At 44.0% G+C, this 17,962-nt stretch overlaps 1 protein-coding gene across 1 annotated transcript; it reads right to left on the bottom strand.

Annotated features, from left to right (window-relative positions):
- Nucleotides 1-932: 932 nt before the first annotated feature.
- Nucleotides 933-6,465, bottom strand: LOC127327828 (uncharacterized). Its single transcript, XM_051354627.2, has 7 exons — nt 6,041-6,465; nt 4,984-5,112; nt 4,222-4,413; nt 3,640-3,736; nt 2,685-2,788; nt 1,488-1,539; nt 933-1,401 (listed from the first exon to the last, which is right to left on the bottom strand). Exons 1-7 carry the CDS (start codon nt 6,334-6,336, stop codon nt 1,189-1,191), a joined length of 1,083 nt encoding a protein of 360 aa, XP_051210587.1. The 5' UTR covers nt 6,337-6,465; the 3' UTR covers nt 933-1,188.
- Between the last annotated feature and the right edge of the window lie 11,497 nt (nt 6,466-17,962).

Here is a 17,962-nt window from a genome sequence, read left to right as displayed (position 1 = left end):
TGTGGTTGGTGTTGTTGCTGGTGGTGGGCAACGAGATGAAGTGTGTTGTAATCTGTAGATGTTCTAGAGAAGAAGAATCTATGCCCATGTTGCTCATAGTGAAGCTTGCGTGGACCGGATCCATATATAATTTTTCCCTCCTCACGTTGAGGAGGTTTTCCACATGTGAAGTGTCACTTGTTCAGGTGGTTGTGTTTGTTTTTTCGCTGCATATTTACTAATTGAAGCTATCCTCGAAGATTACCTAATTCACGCATCATAGTGTATCATAATTGAGGTTCAATTAATATGGAAGTGAACACCAACACAATAATATTCTTGAATGGTAGAAATTATCAAGCTTGGAGGAGCAAGATTAAGGATTTGTTGTATCTAAAGAGATACTGAAAGTCGGTGTTCTCCAGTGGGGCTACAAACTTGTGGGTTCATTGGACAGTTGGTCGATGACAATGTTTTGAACCATATCATCGATGAGACACATAAACATACCTTATGGAAGAAATTGGAGGAGCTGTATGCTCACAAAGAAGATACCAATAAGATGTTTTTGATCAAGAAATTGACGCGTTTGAGGTACAAGGAGGGCACTCCAATTACAGATCATGTGAATGAATTGCAGTGAATTATAAATCACGTATTTTCAGTTGGAATCATATTTAAAGATGAAGTGAGAGTCTTGCTACCACTTGGCTCATTAACGGGCACTTGGGAGATCTTTAAGGTCACCGCTTGCAATTCGGCACCTTGGGAGATCTTTAAGGTTCTAAATGAAGAGTCTAGAAAAATTAGTGATAAGGACAGTTCTTCCTCACTCAGAGGTTTTATGTGCCATCATGAGAATGGCCACATCAACTGGCAATGTGAACAATGGAAGAAGGACAAAAACAAAATGAAAAATAAGCAAGTTCATGGAGGATTCTGGCTACAGGCGATAACAAAACCAAAACGTCTGCATTTTCTTTGAAAAGAGTAAGGAACTAACATAAAGAGTGTAGGCATTCAGTCTTACATCAATGAAGTACAACAGTGTCCCTCTCGTTCGTTTACAGTACACTTTTTTTTTGCTTCGGAAGTGTTCTCTTACTCTTTTCAACTCCGGAATGAACAACAGCCAGTCTAGGCTACATCAACAATCAATGATAAAACAAGCTACAACACTGAGAGCAAAGCACGCTTAAAATTGGCCATTCACGCACGTTGGAAAGCCACGGTGCACACTTGAGACCCCTCAACTCCGCCAAACATGATGGTAGGATATGTTTGGACATGATCCAAGTACCGGAAAACCGGTTGCACGTCGCTTACACCTCTGTCCGCGTCCTCTTTAACAGACTTTTGCACGCTGAAGTCTTCTACTTCTTGTAGAAGCTCGTTCTTTGTGTGATTGCATGATGTTATGACCTTAAGACACAAGCATAAGTTTCAATTTGAGGGGAGAGTGGTACAAGAGTAAGAGTTTCACAGAGTTTGCACGAGAAAGTACTGACCACGATGCCACCAGGTTCAACCAAGTTTGATACAGACTCCCAATACATCACTCTGAAGTAAACAACACCATTAAGAGAACAATGTTAACTCGACATGGTACATATAACTGAATGGTACATAAGCAATTAAGCATGATAGACAAATCTGTATGTGCATATAATACTACATTGTGTGATGAAATACAACTCATCAATGAGTTTTTAAGTCAAATATGGTTTGCTGGAAAGAGTAAAACTCGTCTATCTAGCACTATGCAGATCTGATCAAGGTGAGAATGGTCCGGGTTCTTACGGGTATAATGGGGTGGATTTTCCTTCAGGCCAAAACGGGGCGGGTTCAAATGGTTCGAGCAAGAAACTGGTTGCGGTTGGGGCGGGATGACATATTTTGCGGTTTGGAGTGGCTTGGTGCGGTTCCGAACCAATGGGCTGAACCTGCGTGGGTCGAGCCCAAAATCAACCCGCTCGCCCAGACACCCCAAATGGCGGCAAGCTCCCGATTCCCCTGAGCCCCATGTCTGCTGGCGCGATGTCAGGCTAGGTTCCGGCGCCACCCTGACTGCACCCCCGGCGCCGCCTTGCTGGTATCCCGTTCCATTGGCCGCAGCAGGCAGTACTGAAGTACTTCCTCACAAGACAGGAAGCAATACTATTGTGTGGCATGGTCGTACGTTGTACTGCAGTCTGCTGTAGTGCTGTTTGCCACCCCGCAGCTAGCTCCACGTTGGACCCACGGGTTCAAACCACAAACGAGATATAATTTGGTGCGGTGTGGGTGGAAAAACGAAATGGGTTGGTGCAAATGAGTTTTGGTTTGGTGCAGCTTGGTGTTTTTGTGTACAGCCACGTGGTGTGGGTTGGATTCGGGGTGGGATTTCACCCCATTCTCACCTTGAAGATCTGAAACTAGAACAAACTGAAGGCTAAAGATATAAGCTGTTTACTGTTGCAGGATGCCAATAAATAAAACTATTCACACAGGTGAACTAATGCTTCCAGGATTCAAGCTATTTCAATTCTATTATGCATAATTTGAAAGTTCACATTAGACAATTGCATCTAACTGAACATATATCAATTAAAAGCACACTGTACTTTTTTTCTGCAACTATGATAATCATGGAAGCAAACAAAAAATGAATAGGCAATATTAAGGGGGTGGGATCATCCAGAATGACAAAGTTGAAGTTCATGTACCTTTTTGCACGTCCATCCGGATGCAATCCAATGGCATCCAAAGTCCCTTTATCTGTAATGATTTTAAATTTCCTGTCTAACTTCGTCTCAAGTACATCATCAACCTGACAAGAGACAAAAATATGAGTCGTTAGTCGTTACAGTCATCAAAATAGCAATACTGTAAATACTTAATAACCAATTGATAACATTGCATTGTCAGCTGTTGTTATTATTATTATTATTCCTATAACCGATATGTAAGGCAAAATGCAACAAACTCAAGGAAAAAGCAAACGATAGAGATGGCAGCCATTCTGAAGGAACCAGTGTGCAGCCGCACTAAATTTGTTGTGCAAGAGCAACTCCAGTTCTCAGGAATAGCAGTAACCATTCAAAATTAACAACGAGTTCACCTATTCCAAAAAATAGTGAAGTTGATTTACTGATTTCTACAGTAAATTTGTTTAATTCATGTTAATTAATCTTTTTTATGTGGAAGTTTAGTACTGAACATAATTTGTTCCTAAGAAACTGCACTTTTTGTTGATATTATCTTCCACCGATCAGATGTTTTAGATGCTTTAATGAAAACATATAGTCTATATCTCCTTGTTTAGTCTTCCTTGCTTATACCTTCAGAGATGTTAGAAAAATAAGTAAATGTAATCGACTTGGGTAAACAACTTGTGTAGATTTTTAGCACGCGTTAGAGCTTTTCTATAAGTATGCAAAAATGCTTCACTTTTAGCTAAGACTTGTCGAGACTAGTGAAAGTAACTATTGTTGTCATATATCCTTGCCTTTGGGGGCTGCAGGACATTTAACAAAACTTTAAGTCCCAGTTAAGAACTTAGAATATATAACGAAGTGCAGATTTCCTGCAAAAGTATAGCTTGGCAGGTGAAGGTTCATTGGTTGTAGTATGGACTATGGAGAGGACAGAGAAATCTCCATTTGAATATAGTATGCTAACCACGAAACTTATAGTAGTGAATCCATCACGAGCAGCAAGGTTTCTTGCAAGTTCAATGGCTCCTTCACTGTAATCAGTTCCTGTTAAATTTGAGAATCTGAAAAACAGAATATCACTTCAGTGCAGTCATATGATCTTTGCAAGAATGATAAGGGCAAATTTGGCATTTCATTGGCTTTCAAAAAACAACCATTTTCACTGGCTAAAGCATGTGATTGTGTTCTAGGCAGTCACAGTTCGACCCACAACTCTACCTTAATTAAATACAATGGGGGTTCCTCCCCCTGTTAGTTCGATTTTTTTGTTTACTTTACTGAAAACAGAAATATTTAACAATCGGCAACAAAGATTTTGAAAGTTGTGAATTCAGTTCTTAAAAGATTCCGAAAGTAGTGGATTCAGTTTTTAAAAAGTCAGGAAGACATTCTTGCAATAAGCAATAACAAACTATAATGACGCAACATAATGACATTATTTTTCCATGTGATAATAGTTGAGCTAGCATAATTAGTCAATATACCCTTACTATACAACAATGTATATAAACAACAAAACATTAAAAAATTACTCATCGTGTAGTACCCCTGCTTGGCAAGTGCTTGCAGAAGGAGGCCGTTCCCAGTTCCAAGATCAAGGATAGGGTAGTTGAAGAAGTCTTTATCATCACCTTCACAATTGTTGTTGTCATTAGTCGATGAAGTACCTCCTTGGATAAAGTTTGCACATAACTTTTTTGTCCAAATAGCAACAGTATCCATTACATTTGCACCGAACCTACCAAAACAGAAACATTTTGCTTAGTGCTCACAAAAAATAATGAAGAACTTGAGGCATTCATTGTATTGTACTCCTCGCAGAATAACACTGGGAAGCTTAAAAAATCAATGAGGCATTCAGCAATTTCCTAGATAAAAAACTTTAGTATATCAATTGTCAAGTACCTAAATGAGTAGGGATCTTTGGTGTGCGGGCATGTGTGTACTCCGGATTCTGGGTTTGACGTGCTAAAATTTTGAAAGCAAACATTGCCTTTTTCTAATGTGTGAACTAGGTAGCATGAAAATACTATTTGAAACAATATGGTCTACAAGTGATGGTGACTACATCAAATATTCTATCGAATTGTGAAAATCAAAAAAAAAAAGAGAAAAAGTTTACACCCAAAGGTAAAGTTAACACTTTGCAATCTGCATTTTTCAAATTCTAAACTATACTGATTTTATATGGTGAGACCACTTAGTGTTGATAATTTTGGTCTTTTTTGCAGCAATCGATATGACATGATACAACTTTTTTACGCGATTTAATGCTTTTATTGTAGAAAATAAGATAGAACATAATCACCATATTTCTCCAGCATGCCCATGTTCCTGATAATTTGCTAGATCTTCTGAATAAGAAGCATCCCAATAACTTTGCAGCCCCAACATTGAACCTTCAACCTCGCCAGAATCTTGGTCATCTTTATCAGAACTATGCCGACACGAAAACATTTTAAGATACTAGTCATAAAACTATTGATAATAAATTATACAAGGAAACAATGAAAAATTAAACAACTCCAAACGTGGTTTTATTCTTTTGCCATCTATACAAATCCAAGTTGTCGTACACTTCTACTGTACTGTTTAAATATTAAACCTATTCACCACAACTTAGCACAGGGTGGATAAAATTTTACATATTAAACCTATTCACCACAACTTAGCACAGGGTGGATAAAATTTTACATTTTAGTGTTACATTTTAGTGTCAGGCTGCAATATTATAATAGATTTATACTAGAGGTTAGAGTAACAATCTAACACACTTCTCTTAGTGGCCAGCTTTCTCTACTATGTCCTTCCCATGGCTATTATTAAATCATCATACTTGTAGCTCATCTTCGTGCTTCCTTCTCATTTGTCTTGCTATGGTTAAGGGAATGAAGGACAGATTTATTTATACGGAAGGACACACTTAGTAGTACACGTATAAGATTGTTGACATGTGGCAAGCCATATGCCTAAACTCTAAAGAAACGCCATACAAACACATCTTATATCTAGATCTGTTTACCATTTCTATGAGAAATGATAATAATAGTAAACTATTCCAGAACATTCATGAAAAATATCTAAACCTACTGTAAATTTCTCAAGTCCTCTATCAGCCTCTCACTTTGCAATGAAGAATTATTCTAATATCATCAATGACAAATATCTTGATCTTCTTAACAGCTCAAAAATATTTTAGAATGTAGAGTGCGCATCACAAATCCCTCGCACTAAATTAATCGCAACATGCCGCAGCTAAAAATGAGGAAGTTCTCTATCATATCAAACATCACAAATGATTAGATCTACATCTCAAACTCGCCATGGCTACTTTGTATAAATAGGAAGGGCGGGAGCAATGTTACCAGTAATCGGAGGCGGCGGAGGGGAAGTTGGCGGCGGCAGCCGCCGCGGCGAGCACGTCGGCGGCGTCAGTGTAGCGCTGCTCGTCGTCGAGCGTGCTCCCGTAATCGCTCCGCACGGACCACGAGTCTGCCGCCACCGACCTCTCATCGTCCGAGGCCATCTCCAGTCCACCGCTGCCGCTGCCGCCGCCGCCCGCTGCGACTCCGGCGCCGGCGACGGGGAGCGGCAGCTGGGGTCTAGGCGGGGTACCATGCGGCAGCTCGGGCTCGTCGGGCGTCAGCCTGATTCCAGCCATTCGGATCGGGCGGGAAGAGATCGTGGGCACAGGGGTGGACGGAGTGAAGGTTGCCGCCGCCGAGTTCCTCCTCTGTTCGACGCCGAGCTTCTCTGTTCGAACGGGAGAGACGCGAGGCAAACAGAACGAGATGGGCTAGATCCAGGTCAAAAAGGAAGACGTGTAAATTCGTCATTGCATGTGGGCCCGGACTGTCAGTGGCAAAATTGATGTCAGTCTCAAAGTTTTATCAAAGATTCATCTATAAAAAAACGTAAGGGAGCGGTGTTTTGGAACATGGATGAATGCTCTCTATATTTCGAAATGCATCTTACATACATTTTAAATTTTTTAAAAATTAAAACTAAAAGTTCGCACGTATATCTTCACGTGTTATATGCTCACAAAGTTGTTTCATAAAAAATCGACTTATCATGTGACATGTGTAGAAAAGACAAAATTCAGTGCTAAAAATAATGCTTTTCGAAATATTGGTTCGTGAAGATAAATTTTCTCTTTTTTATATAGACCACACAAAATATTGGTTTTCGTGAAACTTGACGAACCCGCGTATATTATGGAGATATACATGTATAATTTTTTGTTCAAATTTTTCGACATTTCGAAATATGATTTTTTGGTAGAGTGAGGAGCATACGCACCCGGAGGGTGAATTGAATTTCCGTAACTTATTCAGCAAACGGAATGAGTAGTTTCAAAACCTATAAAAAATAATAAAACTACACCATTCCTAAATATATGATATTTTGGTAGGCTGCCAAAATGTCTTATACTATGGGACAAAGATAATACCAAGTAAGAGCATCTCTAGCAGAGCCCGTAAAAGACCCGAAACCGAAAAATAACCGCCATTTTACGGTTTCGGGCTGAAAAATGGCGCCGATCAATAACCGTAAGCGAGCCAAAACTGAAGAAAAAAATTGGGCCGAGACCGAAACCCATACTCGGCATGTATTTCTAGGGGCCAACGGAGCGAACCGAACGCAGCCCGAACACAATCCCTCGTTTGCGCGCGAGGGAAGTTTCAGCTCCTCCCAACCGCCGCCGACGCAGCCGATCTGCGCGCCCTCACCTTCCTCTGCGCCGCCGGCGTCCGTTTTCTCCACGATGATTCTCGAATCGACCCAGCCGCCCGCCGTTGCTACCTCGCAGGCACCGCCACCCTCTACTGCGGTCGCCGGAGCTTCCGCCGCTCCACCAACCACCCCGACGACTCCTGCGACCCCCCGTGGAGGTAGCTACCACGGTCTCTTCGACGAGCGTGGTGAAGCGGCGGCGCGCGGGAACGCATGTGGTCCCGCAAGCCCGTGCCGCGGCGGCCACTGGTGATGTCCCCGCGGTGGTCCCGAAAGTGAAGGCGACTGATACGTCTCCAACGTATCGATAATTTCTTATGTTCCATACCACATTATTGATGTTATCTACATGTTTTATGCACACTTTATGTCATATTCGTGCATTTTCTGGAACTAACCTATTAACAAGATGCCGAAGTGCCGATTCTTTGTTTTCTGCTGTTTTTGGTTTCAGAAATCCTAGTAACGAAATATTCTCGGAATTGGACGAAATCAACGCCCAGGGTCCTATTTTGCCACGAAGCTTCCAGAAGACCGAAGAGGAGACGAAGTGGGGCCACGAGGTGCCCAAACCCTAGGGCGGCGCGGCCCCCCCTTGGCCGCGCGGCCCTGTGGTGTGGGGCCCTCGTGCCGCCTCCTGACCTGCCCTTCCGCCTACTTAAAGCCTCCGTTGCGAAACCCCCAGTACCGAGAGCCACGATACGGAAAACCTTACTGAGACGCCGCCGCCGATCCCATCTCGGGGGATCCAGGAGATCGCCTCCGGCACCCTGCCGGAGAGGGGATTCATCTCCTGGAGGACTCTACGCCGCCATGGTCGCCTCCGGAGTGATGTGTGAGTAGTCTACCCCTGGACTATGGGTCCATAGCAGTAGCTAGATGGTTGTCTTCTCCCCATTGTGCTTCATTGTCGGATCTTGTGAGCTGCCTAACATGATCAAGATCATCTATCTGTAATTCTATATGTTGCGTTTGTTGGGATCCGATGAATAGAGAATACTTGTTATGTTGATTATCAAAGTTATGTCTATGTGTTGTTTATGATCTTGCATGCTTTCCGTTACTAGTAGATGCTCTGGCCAAGTAGATGCTTGTAACTCCAAGAGGGAGTATTTATGCTCGATAGTGGGTTCATGCCTCCATTGATATATGGGACGATGTGAGAAAGTTCTAAGGTTGTGGATGTCTTTGTTGCCACTAGGGATAAAACATTAGTGCTATGTTCAAGGATATAGTTACTAGTTACATTACGCGCAATACTTAATGCAATTGTCTGTTGTTAGTAACTTAATACTGGAGGGGGTTCGGATGATAACCTGAAGGTGGACTTTTTAGGCATAGATGCAGTTGGATGGCGGTCTATGTACTTTGTCGTAATGCCCAATTAAATCTCACAATACTCATCATAATATGTATGTGCATGGTCATGCCCTCTTTATTTGTCAATTGCCCAACTGTAATTTGTTCACCCAACATGTTGTTTATCTTATGGGAGAGATACCTCTAGTGAACTGTGGACCCCGGTCCAATTCTCTATACTGAAATACAATCTCTTTGCAATCTTTGTTCTCTTTTCTGCAAACAATCATCATCCACACTATACATCTAATCCTTTGTTACAGCAAGCCGGTGAGATTGACAACCTCACTGTTTCGTTGGGGCAAAGTACTTTGGTTGTGTTGTGCAGGTTCCACGTTGGCGCCGGAATCCCTGGTGTTGCGCCGCACTACATCCCGCCGCCATCAACCTTCAACGTGCTTCTTGGCTCCTCCTGGTTCGATAAACCTTGGTTTCTTTCTGAGGGAAAACTTGTTGCTGTGCGCATCATACCTTCCTCTTGGGGTTCCCAACGAACGTGTGAGTTACACGCCATCAAGCTCTTTTTCTGGCGCCGTTGCCGGGGAGATCAAGACACGCTGCAAGGGGAGTCTCCACTTCTCAATCTCTTTACTTTGCTTTTGTCTTGCTTAGTTTTATTTACTACTTTGTTTGCTGCACTAAATCAAAATACAAAAAAAAAATTAGTTGCTAGTTTTACTTTATTTGCTATCTTGTTTGCTATATCAAAAACACAAAAAAAAATTAGTTACTTGCATTTACTTTATCCAGTTTGCTTTATTTACTACTGCTAAAATGAGTAATCCTAAAGTTGAAGTTCGTTCGTTTAAGCAACAAAGGGGGAGAATGTTTAAGAGATGCTTGGTATAGAATTAGTACTGCCCATAATAGGTGCACTAAAAAACACTCCACCACTATTTTACTCAGGAATTTTTATGTTGGTATCTCTAGCTGGAATAGGTATGTTCTTGATTGTCTCGCGGGAGGTAACTTCCTAAGTACTCCTGCATTAGAAGCTAGCCGCATTATTGAGAGTCTATTTGGAATACCACCTGTTGATGAAGTTAAAATTGAAATCTCTCTTGAAGATGTTATGAAAAAATTGGAAACCTTAGAGAAAAATTTTCCAAGTATTGAAACTAAATTGGAAATGTTACTTGATAAAACTGATGAACTTGATAAATCCTTAGGAGGAATTGATGAAAGAATTAGTGTCCTAGGAACTTGTGCTGTCCATGATGATCAAACCAATAGGATTGGCGAACTTGAAAAAGCTATGGGAACCTTGAGTTCAACATTTTCTTCTCTTAAATATAAGGAGAAAGCTTATGTGGGTAAGGAGCAAAAGTTTATGTATGTCTCTAAAGTGCCTAAACCAAAGAAGTATTATTATAGGCCTAAAATTGACAAAGCCCTTAGTGCCACTACGGATGGGGGAACTCATAATAACGACGCACCATCTCTTGATAATACTTGATACACACTTTCTGCGCCTAGCTGAAAGGCGTTAAAGAAAAGCGCTTATGGGAGACAACCCATGTTTTTACCTACAGTACTTTGTTTTTATTTTGTGTCTTGGAAGTTGTTTACTACTGTAGCAACCTATCCTTATCTTAGTTTAGTGTTTTGTTGTGCCAAGTAAAGTCGTTGATAGAAAAGTTCATACTAGATTTGGATTACTGCGCAGAAACAGATTTCTTTGCTGTCACGAATCTGGGCTGTTTTCTCTGTAGGTAACTCAGAAAATTATGCCAATTTACATGAGTGATCCTCAGATATGTACGCAACTTTAATTCAATTTGAGCATTTTCATTTGAGCAAGTCTGGTGCCTCGATAAAATTCGTCAATACGAACTGTTCTGTTTTGACAGATTCTGCCTTTTATTTCGCATTGCCTCTTTTGCTATGTTGGATGAATTTCTTTGATCCATTAATGTCCAGTAGCTTTATGCAATGTCCAGAAGTGTTAAGAATGATTGTGTCACCTCTGAACATGTTAATTTTTATTGTCGCTAACCCTCTAATGAGTTGTTCTAAGTTTAGTGTGGAGGAAGTTTTCAAGGATCAAGAGAGGAGTATGATGCAACATGATCAAGGAGAGTGAAAGCTCTAAACTTGGGGATGCCCCGGTGGTTCACCCCTGCATATTCTAAGAAGACTCAAGCGTCTAAGCTTGGGGATGCCCAAGGCATCCCCTTCTTCATCGACAACATTATCAGGTTCCTCCCCTGAAACTATATTTTTATTCCGTCACATCTTATGTGCTTTGCTTGGAGCGTCGGTTTGTTTTTGTTTTTGTTTTGTTTGAATAAAATGGATCCTAGCATTCACTTTATGGGAGAGAGACACGCTCCGCTGTAGCATATGGACAAGTATGTCCTTAGTTTCTACTCATAGTATTCATGGTGAAGTTTCTTCTTCGTTAAATTGTTATATGGTTGGAATTGGAAAATGATACATGTAGTAATTGCTATTAATGTCTTGGGTAATGTGATACTTGGCAATTGTTGTGCTCATGTTTAAGCTCTTGCATCATATGCTTTGCACCCATTAATGAAGAAATACATAGAGCATGCTAAAATTTGGTTTGCATATTTGGTTTCTCTAAGGTCTAGATAATTTCTAGTATTGAGTTTGAACAACAAGGAAGACGGTGTAGAGTCTTATAATGTTTTCAATATGTCTTTTATGTGAGTTTTGCTGCACCGTTCATCCTTGTGTTTGTTTCAAATAACCTTGCTAGCCTAAACCTTGTATCGAGAGGGAATACTTCTCATGCATCCAAAATACTTGAGCCAACCACTATGCCATTTGTGTCCACCATACCTACCTACTACATGGTATTTTCCGCCATTCCAAAGTAAATTGCTTGAGTGCTACCTTTAAAATTCCATCATTCGCCTTTGCAATATATAGCTCATGGGACAAATAGCTTAAAAACTATTGTGGTATTGAATATGTAATTATGCACTTTATCTCTTATTAAGTTGCTTGTTGTGCGATAACCATGTTTCTGGGGACGCCATCAACTATTCTTTGTTGAATTTCATGTGAGTTGCTATGCATGTTCGTCTTGTCTGAAGTAAGAGAGATCTACCACCTTATGGTTAAGCATGCATATTGTTAGAGAAGAACATTGGGCCGCTAACTAAAGCCATGATCCATGGTGGAAGTTTCAGTTTGGACAAATATCCTCAATCTCATATGAGAAAATTATTAATTGTTGTTACATGCTTATGCATAAAAGAGGAGTCCATTATCTGTTGTCTATGTTGTCCCGGTATGGATGTCTGAGTTGAGAATAATCAATAGCGAGAAATCCAATGCGAGCTTTCTCCTTAGACCTTTGTACAGGCGGCATAGAGGTACCCCTTTGTGACACTTGGTTAAAACATGTGCATTGCGATGATCCGGTAGTCCAAGCTAATTAGGACAAGGTGCGGGCACTATTAGTATACTATGCATGAGGCTTGCAACTTGTAAGATATAATTTACATGATACATATGCTTTATTACTACCGTTGACAAAATTGTTTCATGTTTTCAAAATCAAAGCTCTAGCACAAATATAGCAATCGATGCTTTTCCTCTATGGAGGACTATTCTTTTACTTTCAATGTTGAGTCAGTTCACCTATTTCTCTCCACCTCAAGAAGCAAACACTTGTGTGAACTGTGCATTGATTCCTACATATTTGCATATTGCACTTATTATATTACTCTATGTTGACAATATCCATGAGATATACATGTTACAAGTTGAAAGCAACCGCTGAAACTTAATCTTCCTTTGTGTTGCTTCAATGCCTTTACTTTGAATTATTGCTTTATGAGTTAACTCTTATGCAAGACTTATTGATGCTTGTCTTGAAGTGCTATTCATGAAAAGCCTTTGCTTTATGATTCACTTGTTTACTCATGTCATATACATTGTTTTGATCGCTGCATTCACTACATATGCTTTACAAATAGTATGATCAAGGTTATGATGGCATGTCACTCCAGAAATTATCTTTGTTATCGTTTTACCTGCTCGGGACGAGCAGAACTAAGCTTGGGGATGCTGATACGTCTCCAACGTATCGATAATTTCTTATGTTCCATGCCACATTATTGATGTTATCTACATGTTTTATGCACACTTTATGTCATATTCGTGCATTTTCTGGAACTAACCTATTAACAAGATGCCGAAGTGCCGATTCTTTGTTTTCTCCTGTTTTTGGTTTCAGAAATCCTAGTAACGAGATATTCTCGGAATTGGACGAAATCAACGCCCAGGGTCCTATTTTGCCACGAAGCTTCCAGAAGACCGAAGAGGAGACGAAGTGGGGCCACGAGGTGCCCAAACCCTAGGGCGGCGCGGCCCCCCCCCCTTGGCCGCGCGGCCCTGTGGTGTGGGGCCCTCGTGCGCCTCCCCGACCTGCCCTTCCGCCTACTTAAAGCCTCCGTTGCGAAACCCCCGATGCGAGAGCCACGATACGGAAAACCTTGCGAGACGCCGCCGCCGCCGATCCCATCTCGGGGGATCCAGGAGATCGCCTCCGGCACCCTGCCGGAGAGGGGATTCATCTCCCGGAGGACTCTACGCCGCCATGGTCGCCTCCGGAGTGATGTGTGAGTAGTCTACCCCTGGACTATGGGTCCATAGCAGTAGCTAGATGGTTGTCTTCTCCCCATTGTACTTCATTGTCGGATCTTGTGAGCTGCCTAACATGATCAAGATCATCTATCTGTAATTCTATATGTTGCGTTTGTTGGGATCCGATGAATAGAGAATACTTGTTATGTTGATTATCAAAGTTATGTCTATGTGTTGTTTATGATCTTGCATGCTCTCCGTTACTAGTAGATGCTCTGGCCAAGTAGATGCTTGTAACTCCAAGAGGGAGTATTTATGCTCGATAGTGGGTTCATGCCTCCATTGATATCTGGGACAGTGACAGAAAGTTCTAAGGTTGTGGATGTGCTGTTGCCACTAGGGATAAAACATTAGTGCTATGTTCAAGGATATAGTTACTAGTTACATTACGCGCAATACTTAATGCAATTGTCTGTTGTTAGCAACTTAATACTGGAGGGGGTTCGGATGATAACCTGAAGGTGGACTTTTTAGGCATAGATGCAGTTGGATGGCGGTCTATGTACTTTGTCGTAATGCCCAATTAAATCTCACAATACTCATCATAATATGTATGTGCATGGTCATGCCCTCTTTATTTGTCAATTGCCCAACTGTAATTTGTTCACCCAACATGCTGTTTATCTTATGGGAGAGATACCTCTAGTGAACTGTGGACCCCGGTCCAATTCTCTATACTGAAATACAATCTCTTTACCATCTTTGTTCTACTGTTTTTACGCAAACAATCATCATCCACACTATACATCTAATCCTTTGTTCTGACAAGCCGGTGAGATTGACAACCTCACTGTTTCGTTGGGGCAAAGTACTTTGGTTGTGTTGTGCAGGTTCCACGTTGGCGCCGGAATCCCTGGTGTTGCGCCGCACTACATCCCGCCGCCATCAACCTTCAACGTGCTTCTTGGCTCCTCCTGGTTCGATAAACCTTGGTTTCTTTCTGAGGGAAAACTTGCTGCTGTGCGCATCTGTTATCACCCGAATTTGACCGAGTCAGAGGTGGGCCGCGATCAAGATGAAGTTGAAGGATTTATACATGGAAGAAATACGTGAATCGGCCTTATGTACCAAGTTGGGCGAATTGCCTGTGTATCTGTAACATATTAGGATACGTGTCGGTTAGTTAGAGTTTTGCCCGTGCACGGTTAGGTGCACGCTTAAATTAGAAAGTCCCCTGGACTATAAATATGTATCTAGGGTTTATGGAATAAACAACAACCAACGTTCAACCAACAAATCAATCTCGGCGCATCGCCAACTCCTTCGTCTTGAGGGTTTCTACCGGTAAGCAACATGCTGCCTAGATCGCATCTTGCGATCTAGGCAGCACAAGCTCCACGTTGTTCATGCGTTGCTCGTACTGAAGCCTTTTTGATGGCGAGCAACGTAGTTATCATAGATGTGTTAGGGTTAGCATAGTTCTTCGCGTAGACATGCTATCGTAGTGCAACCCTTGCATATCTAGCCGCCCTCACACCTATCTCAGGTGTGGGGGCGGCACCCCGCTTGATCATCATTTAGTAGATCTGATCCGTTACGATTGCTCCTTGTTCTACAAGGATTAGTTTAATATCTGCAATAGTTAGGCCTTACAAAGGGGTGGAGGATCCAGCGGCACGTAGGGTGTCGTTCGTTGGCCCTAAACAGGATGTTCCGGGGATCAACCTTGTGTTGGTTTTTAGGCCTTGTTTAGGATCGGCTTACGATCACCGTGCGTGGCCGCGAGGCCCAACCGTAAGTAGGATGATCCGATTATGCGGTGAAAACCCTAAATCGTCGTAGATCTCATTAGCTTTATCTTGATCAAGCAGGACCACCATATATTCGTGCACCCCATACGAATCATGGGTGGATCGGCTCCTTGAGCCGATTCACAGGATAACCTGAGAGCCGATCGAGGCTCGTATTTAATGTTTACGTGTATGCCATGCAGGAAACTAAGCGAGGCATCTCCATCACCTTCCTGACCAGGTATAGGTCAGGTGGCACGCCCTTGCATCAGCATCGGACGTGTGACCAGAACGCTTTGTGGGCCGTCGCTCGGAGGGACCTCAGCCAGCCGCAGCTCTAGGTTGTTCCCGGCTCTACGGTGTTGCCCGTCGCTGCCCGCCGGTGGGTTTCTGACGACAACACATTCTGGCACGCCCGGTGGGACACGCTTCTACATCGACCACATCGCCATCTACATCTGAGATGGCGGACGGCACGCCAGTCACGTACGAGGACCTGACCGATGAGCTCAAGAAGAAGTATGACGAGATTAAGGTCATCCTCGAGGCCGACCTCATCGGCTCTTTCCACAGAACCCGTTCACATGGCATCAGGTGGAAGGGGTTCTCGCCCAATGGTGCACTAGATGGGATAGACCTCTCTGCCCCATCGGAAGAACGCACCAGGTCCCTGCGGCAGGAGATCAACTACCTGGTGGCTCACTCGCTACACCGCCACTCTGAGAACCTGGTCAACACGTTGGAGCGTGTCGCTCTTCGCGTGATCCAGGAGATCATGAGGCACCAGTACTCGCCGTCAGGACCAGCTCTCGGGACGCATCAAGGAGAGTTGCCACTCCAGTCCCGTCCACCGCTGCCATATGCGTTGGCAGCACCAGAAGTGCCGGCTTCACCGGCATTCGTCGTCTACAAGATCGGTGGTGACCCTGGTGACTACCAGTTCTTGCCTGAGGCGCCTAAGGAGATCCCTCATGGGTACACGTGCACGTATGTGCCAGATTGTGGTAACTGGGCACTCACAAACCAGGCCACAGCATCAGGAACTCCTGGGAAAACGGGAGGGACGTCGGCGACGAGCTTGAGAAGCGACGTGGCTAACTAGGCACGCCACCCCGACGAACCTCCGAGCTCAGCTCCTGCCGGTTGGCTCGTAGCTGGAAAAGCAAACATGGTTGGCTAAGTACGCCACCCCGGCGAATCTTCGAAGTTCAACTCCTGCGGCCGGCCACGGACGGATCAGATCGGCACCATGCGAGAGACCAGTTCGGCATGATACCGAAAAGGAGGGCAATCGGCTATTCCAAGCCGTATCCCGACGACTACGAGATGATCCCGCTACCACCCAAATATCGGCTCCCTGATTTCTCCAAATTCAGTGGATCGGATGGTTCCAGCTCCATCGAGCACGTGGGCCGATATTTGGCACAACTAGGACCGGCTTGATGTCGGATCAACTACGCGTGAGGCTCTTTTCACGGTCCCTCACGGGATCGGCTTTCGGATGGTACACCTCGTTGCCACCGGACTCCATCCGGACTTGGAAGCGATTGGAAGAGCGATTCCATACGCAGTACCATTCAGAGGCTTCCGAGTCCGGCATTGCCGATCTAGCACAACTACGTCAGAAGCGCGGGGAAACGGTGACAGAATACATCCAGCGCTTCAGGAATCTTAGGAACCGATGTTATTCGGTTCGTTTAACTGAAAAAGAAGCAGTCGAGTTGGCAGTAGCAGGCCTCGCAACACCGCTCAAGGACATGGCCTCCCAAGCAGATTACCCCTCACTGGCGCACATGGTTCAGAAACTATCGGCATATGAACAGCGCCACCCGGACCTGTACCAAGACAAGTTCAAGCGTGCAGTAGTCCTGGTCGATGCAGAGGAAGACGAAGTTCCTGCGGGAGACCAAGAGGTAGCGATGGCTGAATGGGCTCGGGGAGGAACCCCGTGTCCTGCAAATGGGTAAAGCCACCGAGGCCCGCCCCGGGATTTGATTTTGACGTGACCAAGACTGAGCAAATCTTCGACCTCCTGCTCAAGGAGAAGCAGTTGACGATTCCTGAAGGTCTCAAATTCCCCACGGTGCAAGAGCTGAACGGAAAGCCATACTGCAAATGGCATAACTCGCTCTCCCATGCCACCAGCGACTGCAGGGTGTGGCGTCAGCACATCCAAGCGGCGATAGAGAAGGGACGACTGATTTTCAACCAGTACGCCATGAAGGTCGACACCCAGCCCTTCCCCGCCGTTAACATGGTAGAATGCACTTACCCTGGAGGTTGCCAGCAGGATCCTTGTTCAGCATCAACATGGTAGGACCTGGGAACCACTCTGGCAAAGATGGAGACGAGGGCAGCTGCTCTCGTAGCAAGGACACAGAAGAGGCCGCTCCACGCGATCGGCTCCGTCATGATGGCAAGCGCTACGTCACAGAGGGAGAAGTGAAGAACATCAGATATCAGCGACCCCTCTCTGATCACCTCCTCAACAAGTATGTGAGTCAGTATGACCAACGCCGACGATCCAGCGATGATGATGAGAGAGATCGTCTGGCTAGAGAAGCCAGAAGACATCGTCGGCACGATCGCGATGAGGAGGAGCACGAGCGCCGTGCCACGGAAGAACCAAGGGAGCAAGACGACAACGACAGGCACTGGGACTGCCCCTTCTTCAGACACTGCTGGGATTCAGGAATGAGCCGATTGCCCACAATCAGCAATTGCCCAGAATGCAACCAAAAGAAGAAGGAGGCAGCCAACGTGTCCGTGTTCAGGCGCTTAGGGCCTCTCCCGCCACAAAGCAAACGCGTTGAGTCCCCTCGGTGGGCAGATCTCGAGGAT

The sequence above is a fragment of the Lolium perenne genome, chromosome 1, assembly GCF_019359855.2.
Source record: "Lolium perenne isolate Kyuss_39 chromosome 1, Kyuss_2.0, whole genome shotgun sequence".
Taxonomy (NCBI): domain Eukaryota; kingdom Viridiplantae; phylum Streptophyta; class Magnoliopsida; order Poales; family Poaceae; genus Lolium; species Lolium perenne.
This window is presented reverse-complemented; position numbering and strand designations above follow the sequence as displayed.

Bases quoted from the DNA above. Each gene is read 5' to 3' on its own strand.
- LOC127327828 (XM_051354627.2), bottom strand. From the start codon at position 6,336: ATGGCTGGAATCAGGCTGACGCCCGACGAGCCCGAGCTGCCGCATGGT. The intron at 2,789-3,639 runs GTTAGCATACTA...GTCTCTTGTCAG, and splicing joins TCACTACTATAAGTTTCGTG to GTTGATGATGTACTTGAGAC. The intron at 1,402-1,487 runs GTCAGTACTTTC...TTGTGTCTTAAG, and splicing joins TTGAACCTGGTGGCATCGTG to GTCATAACATCATGCAATCA.